The following is an 11,357-nucleotide window of genomic DNA, read 5'->3' as shown; positions in this document are numbered from 1 at the left end:
GATGAAAATAAATGAGGTGGAAGAAAAGAAGAAAAGTAATATGAATGAGATTGATTAAAAGAAAGAAAGAAAAATCCTAATAGAGCATTATCAAAATCCTAATAGAACACACTAGAAACCTATTAACCGTCACTTTTAGTTATTAACTTAATTTTTTAATTTAATAATTTAATAATATTTTAACTCATTTTTAAATATTAATAACTAATTAATAATAAAAATAATAAATTCTATGACGTTTAGCATTCCAAAAAGATATATACGCCGTAAGTTTTGTTAAATTAACACCGAGATAAAACACTGAATAAAATAGAAACAATTATTGCGGTATAATCTGCACATCATTATCGCTTTGCTCCTCCATCAAACACGTGACCAAAGCCCAACTCGGTGGGCAAAACTCCAAAATTAGAGGTCGGCTTCGGCTGGAGATAGAGTCAAAATCACCTTTCACCCTTGGAAGTTGGAACTTGGAACTCATGCAATAAACAGATATATACTATGCTATGCTATATATGTAGAGAAAATATGTAACTATATACATTATCGGTTCTCTACGTGCACAAGAAACTAATAAATATCTTAAAAAAGAAGAAGAAATCAAGGGAATGGCTTCGACTTTGAGCGATAAAACAGATACAGAATTGGAACAAGGGTGGTCAGGAAAAACTCTGTATTCTGTATCTGCTCCACCTTTACAACTTGTTGCCATAGTTGGCATCGTGGTGTTGTTGCTATGGACATCATCATATATGAACTACAAGGCTTCCATGCAGACAGCTACGGCCAACGCCAACTTGCTACTCTTGATCTTGCCTCTTGTCTTGTTGCTAACTGCTCTCTATGGACGCCTCGCGGTTCCACTGAGACAATATTATTACAAGTCCAATGGTGAAGATGGGCCATCATCATCACCTTCGGGATTGGCTGCCATGGTTGCCTTGGTTTTGGTTTTGGTCTATCACAGACCCCACCTTATCTTTGTCGTTGCAATTGTGTTATTTTACACTTATGTCTTGTCAGTATAAGTTGTTTGTGCTTGCTTGGTTTTTCAGTTTTTCTTATTCGTGTACTACACACTATAGTTGCACGCATTGTACTATCCTTTTGGTTGTTTTACATAATTACAGACTTTGCACCGTGCACGTTGGAGACAATCATCATCATTTGTTTGCTCATTTATGTTAGCCTACTAGTAAATATCGCCTTAGGGTATATCAAGCTCGATAAAAATGAGTTGAAACTTTTCATGAATAAACTCTATATACAATTTTGGACATCAAATTCGTCTATAAATTTGACTCTTTTTATTAAGGGTCACCAGATGAAGGACCCTTTAAAGCTTTCTAATTAAATAATTAAACAAGGAAGTCCTTAAAATTTTAACTAAAAAAGGTATAACACTGGCCACGGGACCCATGGCAATAAGCCTCTAAATACTCGAGTACTAAACTAATAACATCACCAGCAACAAATTTAGACCTCAATCCAGGCATATTGAGTCTCACCTATGTATAAACGGCTAAGAATCTTAGCTATGTAAATACACATTTCGTGTAATCCAAATTCCAGTGAGAAGCTCTTTGCAGTTTAACTGGAAAAGCACTCAACCCCACAAACTTTGACAAAGAACAACAGAAACACTTGGACTGAACAACAATAAAGTGTAGGCATAGAATTGGAATTGGAAAACAACATATTTACATGACAGTTTTGAGACGATAATCCTTTACATCACTGCAAGTATTCTTCAGCTTCCAACTTGTGCTTAAATACTAAATACTAAGTTATAATATCTACTACGTGGTAAACAAAGAAGACAAACAACACAAACCTGTCAGTCCCCAGCAAAGTAATGAAATCATGACCTTATGCGAATATCCAGCTTGATTTGTCCGGAACCAAAAAAATCAGAAGGAATCAAAAGCATCCCTGCTGAAGGAGCATCAGCAAAGTGACCTTGAACAATCTTGGTATAAGATTGCAATATTAGAGAGGTTCCCTGGGACCTAGCCAAGATATCATAATGAAACCCTGTCTTGGATTTGGGGCCAATGCAAGTTATATGGATTAAATTCCCTAGAAGCTCATGGTTATTGTGAATAACAAACAGATTAGCATCATTCTTCTCTTGAAGAACAATTGTTTTGTGATCAAGATTTAAGAAGACAGTGAAAAATTTATCGTATGTAAACTGTATTCCAGAATGTATATGCCTATGGCTAAAGTGGAGGGATAACTCCTCAGATGAAGCAAGAAAGTCACAACCTGAATGCGGGCATAAACATGGCAGAAAGTTACATTCCTTCTCGTGTTCATTTTTTTTACTGTAACTAAACATATGTTTACAACCATATTTTGCATTCAGGCATGATATTTTAATAGATTCCAGCACCTTCTCAATAGCTCTGCAGCGGTTATAGCCAATGGGCATTGAGCACATGGGACACTTGTTCCCAAGTCTGGCACAGCAATTAGAGCAAGCAATATGACCATTCTCACACTGAATTCTCCATTTAACGGATCACAAACAAATTTTATCGTTAGATATTTCACTAAATTTAAACGAGACAACAAACTGAAACAGTTAAAGAATATTGCAAAGGAACAAATCAAGCTTTCAAACCCTAAAATAATTTATTCTCCAGTCTCAAATGGTTCTGATTATGATAATTCCTTTCTAACATAGCAATCAGAAGCATGCATCAAGCCCAAATTGAATAAAGAAGGGGGAAACTGACCTGGAAAACAGGGGAAGTCAAGGGTTCATAGCAAATGCAGCAATCGAGGACATCGGGATCGATGATAGTCACAGAAATAGACCTATCCTTATCATCGCTTACAGATCCAACAGGGTTTTCATCATGCTCTGCACTTCTAGCCTCGCCGCCATCTCCTTCATGCACCTCCTTTTCGTTTCTGCTTGCTTGGCCATCTTCTTGTTCCATCCTGAGTCGCTTCTGGATCCGGTTGCTAGGTCCTTCCCCATCGTCGTATCCGCCAAGCGAGATCTTCACCATGTTTCTTCACGATCCTGCTTCTTCTATCAATGCTCAACACAAACCAAAGTTTTTTATTCTCCCTTTTTCTTTTATTTTATTTTAAACTACGGACCTAAAAAATTAACTTCTAACAAAATGGAAAAGTATGGAAGCCAATAGAATATTTATACAATGTGAATAATAGAAGTTGAGAGAGTATTAGAGATATAATCATTAGTGTTAATTTTTTTATTAGCATAAATTTTTGAGATGATTTGTATCATGACATGGTATTAAAATTTTAAATTTAAAAGATCAAAAGTTTAATTTTTGGTAAACCCAAAATTAACTTATCCTTTTGAAATGAGTGATTTTATAATTGTCCCTGATTTTATAATTGTCCTTAATACACAGATAGTTATTCTGAATATTATGAGTGATATTTATTTTGTACCTCATATACACTATTATACACATTGTATAAATAAATCACTCTCAAAGCTTCCTAACAAAAATATCCTTGCAGAAAAGGACATTTTGGCCTTTCCGGAAGGAAAAAATATCAGTTTGTTAAAAAGAGACACTAATAAATAGTTAAACACTCTCTTTTCCTAGAATGTAATACTAATACGTATTTCCTTTTTAAGTAGCGCTAATTAGGAAAAGGTGAATAGTCATGATAGACATCTTCCCCCATGAAGATAATATTACAATGAGAAAAATATCTTTATGAAAATGTTTTTTAATTAATGAATACAATGATAAACACTACCAATTATTGCATATTGTTGTACTTTGTTTTGGGCCATGTTTGTAGTTGTGAAGGCAGGGAATTCAACTCTTTGTTTTAAAACAAAAAATCTCATTTGATTCTGATGTTTTTTTATGGTAAAAAAATAGACATCTTCTAAATGCTATCTGGCTCCCATGTGCGCATGCAAATATATCTTTCCTTACATATCTCCTTCACAGAGTCTCCACTAGTTCCGCAGTGTACCTTCCATAGTTGATAGTTCCATGTTTGTTATCTTGTATGCGTAATCTACAATTACTGGACTAACTTGTATAGTGCCTATGAACAACACATTGCATTGAAAAGCTTGCCTCTATTATGATATTGTTCCCATTCATCATTGCCATCAACTTCGTATGTCCATATTAACTCGCAGTTTTTCTTAATATACTGAGGAAAAGCTTAGAATTTTATAGTACGCAACCCTTTCTTTGGAAGTTGGAACACCTATAATCTTGCGATGGCAGATCCTCCCTTTGTGGTCACTTTGATCACTTCCATCCATTTGAGTAAAGACCAACACAACAGCTGCAACTCTTGCTAAAACCAGCTTCAACGGGCAAATCTCTGCTCCAACTTATATGGAGCATGATCATTCTCAAAGATTGGTCTCAAACCGCTTCAAGGAAAAACTGAACCTGGAATAATTGGATACCAACCTCTAGCGTTGATACACAAAATATATATAACTTGAGATAATGAAGACAAATTATATTATACTTAGTCACCAGCATATCTGATACAAACCGAGACGCTCAATAAACCACTGCTCGAACCAGAAATGCAATACCAACCAAAATCATTTGATCCTTCCCATTGTCTTTTAGATTGTTACTTTTACAGCTAGCAACACCAAAATCTATGTGCTACTCCTGCTTCATACAAAATGCATATGCTTTGTATGTGAGGTACCAAAAGACAACAAGAGGTTAGCAAATTGAGTGAGATATGAGCAAGGCTGTTTCGGTATATATAGACATTAAATGACCCGAACTTTTGTCTTGTTTTTCCACCTAAAGACATGTAAGATAACTAAAAAGCAGAAAGTGTGTAACTAAATCTAGGAATCTACCTTATTTTGTTTCCAATTCCCTTCGAAAGGAACTATGGACATTTTCCAAAAAAAAGAAAACAAGATTAAATTTATTCAAATGGGACTGTGATGTGATTAAACCCATAAAAGACTAAATAGAAGAAAGGAGAAATCCTTGAAAATCTGAGACCAACATAAGAAAAGGCCAGCTTCAAAAGAACAAAAGACATGAGACAGCCACAAGAGACAAACATAAGAAACAAAAATGCAGCGATTCTATATTTATATAGCATTGTACTTTATAACTTACTATTAGTAAATTATAATTAGCCAGCTATAACTTGTTAACATCTTAAACAGCTAATTGACCACATAAATTGAAACATATGTTGAAAAGTTAATGTGTGCTTAGTACTTCATTGCTTCAAAAAAGAAGGCAATACGGCATCCCAAATATCCTGCTATAAATACCACTGTTGATTGTCTTGATTGTAAATATAATTATGAAGCTAAGTAGAGCAACAGATCTCAACATCAAATATACATCGAGTCTGACAACTCAATGCGAGGAAGGATGAACCTAATGCTCAAAATGCCATATTTATGCAACTAATGAAAATCAACATGACAGAATCTATTTGTGAGGTAAAGTCTTTTATGTTTTAACATAATTCACGATAAACTAACTTCAAAATAGTAGGAAATTTATTAAATCACTCACCGATGAATTATTCAATTGGTGAAGTCAATTTCTTCCGTATTATTGCATTAAAGGATAATCAAACTCGTGCAATTGTAAATTTCACATAAACTACACAGAAATTACTACCTGGATAGTGTAGAGCAATAAGATGAAGTTCCTCTTTGAGGAATTTTTTTTCTTTGCTTATTTGAGCCAACTTCGTTAGACCTTAGTGCCTGAAACAAATTGCATGCATAGAGCAATTCTATCATATATCTAACACTTGTTTCATCAAATTTGATTTAGTCAGGGACTCAGTGGTCAAATTGATAAGAGTAACTAAATGGGAAACTTCATTGCTTCAACCATAATTATGCCTAATAATAAGGTCAAATTGGAGATGACACCTACCATAGACTGCGGAATCACCAATGAATCACCAAATACTCCTACATGGGCCTTGGAGGAGCGATAGCTCTTGCTTCATCAAGTGGCTTGAAGCCACTAAGCCCCGAAATTTCTTCACGCCCTAACAGGAGAGTATAGGCATTTCACCTGTGTCGTGCTTCATAGGGAGGCTATAGGCTGAACAATACAGAAATTGATATATTCCTTCTAAGATCAGCGATATACTCCCCTGTTGGACACACCTAATAGTGTCTTCAATGAACATGCTCTCTTCTTTTGATATTCATGTTAGCCCTGTATTCTTCGCTCCACTACAATGATGAAGAATCATTCCACCGATTCCTTCCAAACTTAAAGACAAGCAAGCAAAATAGCTCTATATCTCAGAACCAGAAATAAAGACAAGCTACCAATTTATTTAATACACTGAAATATTTTGACAGTACCCAACTAACATTATCATGATGTGATCAAGAGTAACAATGTCAAATCCTGAAAAGTAAACCATGATTTGATACCAGGTTAACTAGAATTAATTAACATCTAGAGACAGGTCCAATAACATATTAGATATTACATAGATCAAAACATATTGAACTTCATTGATATAACATAATGGTATAGAAGCAGGGAAATAGGACCCAGCAAGAAGCTGAACACTATTTTACCCCAGCCATCAAACCCTAAACAAAACCTAAACACCCAAACAGATTCGATTTTGGGCATAGGGTAAGAAAAACCCTAGCTCCTAAATGCGACCATCCCACAAGGACTCGTTCTGAACCTTGCCACTCTTCAAGAGCTTCTCGATTTCCTGTGGAGGGTTGAGACCAAGCTTCTGCGCACGCTCCCACCGTGCCGTCCTTGTCATCCCAGCGCAAGGGCCATACGCCATGTTCATGTCGAATTGCCGCAGCATTGCCTCGCCAGCACTGTAATCATCTGATCAGCAGTTCAACAAAACCATCCTTAATCAATTAATAGAGGAAATAGAATCAGGAGAATGATTGAAGAAGAGAATAAGGACCTTGAAGATCAAGTTTACCTTCGTGAGAGACGAGAGCGGTAGGTTGGGCTGCATCTGACTTGGCAGAGGCTTTCTTGGAAGACTTGGCAGAGGCTTTCTTGGAAGATTTGGTGTTGCTTTTCTTCTGCCTGTAGAAACCCTTCATGTTGCCGGAAACTGAAGCCATTTTTTTTCCTTCTTCGCTTTATTCAAATTTTGAATTTTGAAATGGAACACTCCACTCTCTGTGTTTGCCTGTTTGTTACACCGCCTTATATATAGGTTAGAAAATTTTACTCTTCTCTGTTTGGATGAGAAAATAGAATAAGAAGGAAGAATAAAACATAAAAGAAAAATTATGATTTTTATTATTATTATTATGTGGACGAATACAAAATAGAAAACAAATATTCATAAAGTGTATGGAGAATTATTAAATCCAAATGAAAAGGTTTAATTTTAAAAAGCAAAGAAATATTCATAAAGTGTATGGAGAAGCTTATTAAATCTAAATTGGCTTCTACACAAGAGAACACTAATAATTGCATGTGTTTTGGACAAAAAGAATGTAACTAATAAAGCGATTAAGGTCATGATCAATTTCACGTAATAACGGCTGAATATTATAACAGTTATACCATCAAAGCATGTAGCTGTCGAATATCGGCAATAATGTGCTACAATAAGCACTAAATGCTAAAAAAAAGGCAGCCCCACAAAGTAAAAGTTAAAAAAGAGAAGCAACCATACACTACAAAAAAAAAGGGTTAAAACGGCGGTTATTTTGGGAAATTACGGCGGTTAGAACCGCCATTATGACCAAAACTGGCGCCTCCAAAAAACGTCATTATTCTGGGCGTCATTCTGGTTATTACGGCGGTTTTTTGAGGGTTAAAATGTGGATAATACGGCGGTTTTTTGAGGGTTAAAATGGCGGTTTGTAACCGCCATTATTTCCAGATAAAATGGCGGTTTTTCAACAACCGCCGTTTTTACCAGGATATTGTGACATCAGTTCTGTTTAAAATGGCGGTTGAAAACCGCCCTTTTTACCATTATAACCGCCATTTTTACCAAGTTATAATGGCATCTTTTGTGTTTAAAATGGCAATTTCTAGCCGCCGCTTTTACCAGGTTATAATGGCATCTTTTGTGTTTAAAATGGCAGTTTTTAACCGCCGTTTCTACCAGCATATAATAGCATCGTTTTCATTTAAAATGGGGGTTTCTAACCGCCGTTTCTACCTAATTATGATGACAATTTTATGCTTTTTAAAATAAGATTAAAACTACCAATTTAAAGTGATATTTTTGAAACTCACTTAAAAATCTCGTAATAACCAAAAGGCATAGTCATAAAATAAGTATAAATAAATGAGTAAATGAGCGCTAAAGAATAAAATAAATAAAATTCATGTTGTATGTTGGACAGCAACATAAGTAGATAAGGCAACATATATAAAGTGGACAGCAACCTTCTTTTCTTCATCATATATAATATAAACTGCTTCTAATAATTTCAAGGAACCAGCTTGCCAATAACTAGCTAAGGGTATCATAGAATTCAATTTCTATTTTCAATCCTTTCAAACTAATTCATATATAACATCTATACATCTAAAAATACTAATAGAACATCTAGTTGGAGAAATGGACTGGTAACTGAATCAAGGTGGTGCCTAATTAGTTGTTTGCATTGTTTTGAAAGATCCTTTATGAAGCGGCTGTATGCACACCTTAATGCAGCATGAAAACCAACACAGCCGTCCATGTTAGCTGTTTTACTCCCATCTGCAATGAAAATAACCACCACTCAGCTTCTCTAATCAGATGTATTAAACATATAGTAAAAGATAAAACAATTTCACACAGTGATCATTTGCAATTCTGTCATAGGATTTATTTCATAACATTCTAGTGGTAAATACACAACCAAATGAAATAGTGACAAATTTTCAGCAAGGAGAATCACTTACACTCTGAGTCATTACTGCGGTTTCTTTCTAGAGCCAAATCAAATAAGTTTCCTAAAACAAAACCAAGTCTGTCACAAGCAGTATCAAGAAGAGGAGCAAGCCATGATCTAGCAGCAGAACGAGCAATTTCTGCTGCAGCTTCTGTTATTCCTCTTGCACCGCCTCGGCCAGCATGGGCAAGTAATATATTCGCAACCTGTTGAAAGCATATCAAAAGAATCTCAAATTGAGGAAGAAAAAAAAAGGAAAGATGATATGTTTCCAAATCAGTTATCTAAATTCTAAAAGGTATATGAAGTACCTTCTCCCTTGACACTGGAGGGCATTCAATGGAATAGGCAGCACATCGAAATTCATGTATGACTCTTTCAAAAGCAGCTCCTCCATAAAGGTGCAAAGTAGAATTTGGGGGATAAAAAAAATGGGATTCCTGTTTTGACCTCAGTTAGTGGTTCAAAGGAAAAAGATGAGCATCTAACTAGTAAGCATCTATTTGAAAGGAAATTGGGCTTATAAAAATAATATTTACATTTAGTTTGATAACAAATTATTTGCTACCTATCTCCATAATCTCTAAGACTAAATGAGTATTCAACCGACAATTAAATCTCCTCCAAAATTCTTATTACTGCTTCATTTAATAAAGGATATAAGTATATATTAATCTTTGCTACCAAATACAAAGGGTTCTGAAGAATCTTATTCAATAAAAATGGCTTTTTTATAAAATAAAAAAATTAAATGATAAATTATAAATATTTTAAATCATTTAAAATCAAACAAACAAGTAATTTAATAGCAATTGTTTTTACTTTTTATTTTTTTCTCATAAAATTTCAAAATCTAGAAAACAATTCTCTAAAGAATTGAGAGGGAGCTGCAGAGAAACAAAAACCCCAAAAAATCAGCAACAAAAACAATTCTGAAACCATAACCTAAGCAAAAATGAAGAAATCAGTAATTTCAGTTTCGGTTTTGCCTTCTCTAAAGAACTTGAGAGGGAGCTGCAGAGAAACAAATCAGTAACTCAGTTTAACTTGAGAGGAAAAAGTACCTAGCGAAATCGTAACCGGCGGAGAGAGGAAAAGCCGAGAGGGAAGAACGGCGTTGTCGGAGGAGACGAAGGAGAGAGAGAGAAGCGAGATTGAGAGCGCCGTAATGTTTCGTTTAATGAGCTACAGTTCTTTTCTTTTATATACGTGTGAAAACGGCGGTTCGAAACCGCCATAATCACCAGAACCGCCACCAAACCCAAAGTTAATTATGGCAGTAACCAAACATGCCATAATAATCGGGTATTACGGCGGTTTTTTTAAATTGCCGTAATATCAATGCATTTTAAACTCTCTTTTTTATAGTGATAGGTAAACACATAGAAAAAGGCTTTTACTACCTACACTCTACTGACTTTAACATCAGAGTATTTTGCAGGTTGTCCTCCCGGCCTCGTTCAGCGCTTGACAAAGTTGGAATTTCCAATCTCCATCTCTCCAGTTCATAAACCCGCTCCAAGCACGAATGTTTGGCACCGTCCGTGGAGATCCCACTTTGGAAAGAATCATGGTTGAGTGACGAATTTACTCTACAGTTAATCTAAAAACCCTTTTGAAAAGCCAACAAACGGGAGGATGGACACGAGACTGATGTCACACCAAGTCAAGAGGAAGTCCCGTCTGACTATGAAAATCATGAACACATCAACTCAGAAACCCGTCATTTCGGTGGCTTTGGAGATGACTATCATCATGCCATGCAAGAAATGCGACAGAGGATGCAGGAGTTGGAGCGTTACAAATTGGAACTTCAACGACAATTGGCTGAGTGCTCATTATCCAGACATTTTCGTTCCCAAAGTTGTCTGGCCAGGGAACGGGAGGAGTCCCGTCCCAGAAACCCTGAACAAAGGCGGGAACACTGGCAGACCTCACCTTCTCTCCCACGCTGTAGAGACGAGAGAAGGTAATTCCGACGACATGGCAATTCTCAGGCATGGGAAGAGTCGCGATCTGCCTAGTCTAAAAGGAGGCGGACTCCGTAGAGGAATGCTATTCCTAAAAGGCATAGAGAATTTCGAGAACACGTTATCATGGGACAAACCCCGTTTGCCTCCCACGCCAAGTGCGATTTCCAAAACATTTTGACAAGCTTACGGACCTGAAGTATGATGGCAAGACGGATCCTCAAGAGCATATTGATGCCTTTGAGTCTAGAATGAATTTAGAAGGAGTTGAAGATATGATCCGATACAAAGCGTTTCCAATAACCTTGTCGGGTCCAACCATAATATGGTTTAATACACTACCTTCTGATTGGTCGATCTCTTCCTTTGTTGATATCAAAGTCAAATTTCTGGCTCACTTCACTACTAGGAGGACCCAAGCAAAACACCCAGACTCCCTATTGGGGGTGAAACAAAGGGCGGGTGAAAGTATTCGAAACTACTTGGATCGATTCAATAAAGCACTCTTGGAGGTGAAT

General features: G+C 36.1%; 2 protein-coding genes and 1 long non-coding RNA gene across 3 annotated transcripts; all 3 read right to left on the bottom strand.

Moving 5' to 3' along the window:
- Positions 1-1,650: 1,650 nt before the first annotated feature.
- LOC112792332 (E3 ubiquitin-protein ligase SINA-like 10) lies at positions 1,651-5,725 on the bottom strand. Its single transcript, XM_025835523.3, has 2 exons — positions 2,742-5,725; positions 1,651-2,503 (listed from the first exon to the last, which is right to left on the bottom strand). Exons 1-2 carry the CDS (start codon positions 3,018-3,020, stop codon positions 1,862-1,864), a joined length of 921 nt encoding a protein of 306 aa, XP_025691308.1. The 5' UTR covers positions 3,021-5,725; the 3' UTR covers positions 1,651-1,861.
- A 568-nt stretch (positions 5,726-6,293) lies between these two features.
- Positions 6,294-7,242, bottom strand: LOC112792333 (uncharacterized). Its single transcript, XM_025835524.2, has 2 exons — positions 6,943-7,242; positions 6,294-6,839 (listed from the first exon to the last, which is right to left on the bottom strand). Exons 1-2 carry the CDS (start codon positions 7,088-7,090, stop codon positions 6,646-6,648), a joined length of 342 nt encoding a protein of 113 aa, XP_025691309.1. The 5' UTR covers positions 7,091-7,242; the 3' UTR covers positions 6,294-6,645.
- A 1,044-nt stretch (positions 7,243-8,286) lies between these two features.
- LOC112792331 (uncharacterized) lies at positions 8,287-9,463 on the bottom strand. Its single transcript, XR_003197403.3, has 3 exons — positions 9,181-9,463; positions 8,880-9,075; positions 8,287-8,694 (listed from the first exon to the last, which is right to left on the bottom strand). It is a non-coding gene; the product is annotated as an uncharacterized lncRNA (long non-coding RNA).
- Between the last annotated feature and the right edge of the window lie 1,894 nt (positions 9,464-11,357).

Source organism: Arachis hypogaea, chromosome 13 (genome assembly GCF_003086295.3).
Source record: "Arachis hypogaea cultivar Tifrunner chromosome 13, arahy.Tifrunner.gnm2.J5K5, whole genome shotgun sequence".
Taxonomy (NCBI): domain Eukaryota; kingdom Viridiplantae; phylum Streptophyta; class Magnoliopsida; order Fabales; family Fabaceae; genus Arachis; species Arachis hypogaea.
The sequence above is the reverse complement of the archived record's forward strand: the minus strand, read 5'-3'. Positions and strand labels throughout refer to the sequence as shown.

What these genes read in the sequence shown, in the direction of transcription:
- LOC112792332 (XM_025835523.3), bottom strand. Translation starts at nt 3,020, where the DNA reads ATGGTGAAGATCTCGCTTGGCGGATACGACGATGGGGAAGGACCTAGC. An exon ending in TGACTTCCCCTGTTTTCCAG is followed by an intron (nt 2,504 to 2,741) that starts GTCAGTTTCCCC and finishes TGGAGAATTCAG; the next exon opens with TGTGAGAATGGTCATATTGC.
- LOC112792333 (XM_025835524.2), bottom strand. Translation starts at nt 7,090, where the DNA reads ATGGCTTCAGTTTCCGGCAACATGAAGGGTTTCTACAGGCAGAAGAAA. An exon ending in CGCTCTCGTCTCTCACGAAG is followed by an intron (nt 6,840 to 6,942) that starts GTAAACTTGATC and finishes ACTGCTGATCAG; the next exon opens with ATGATTACAGTGCTGGCGAG.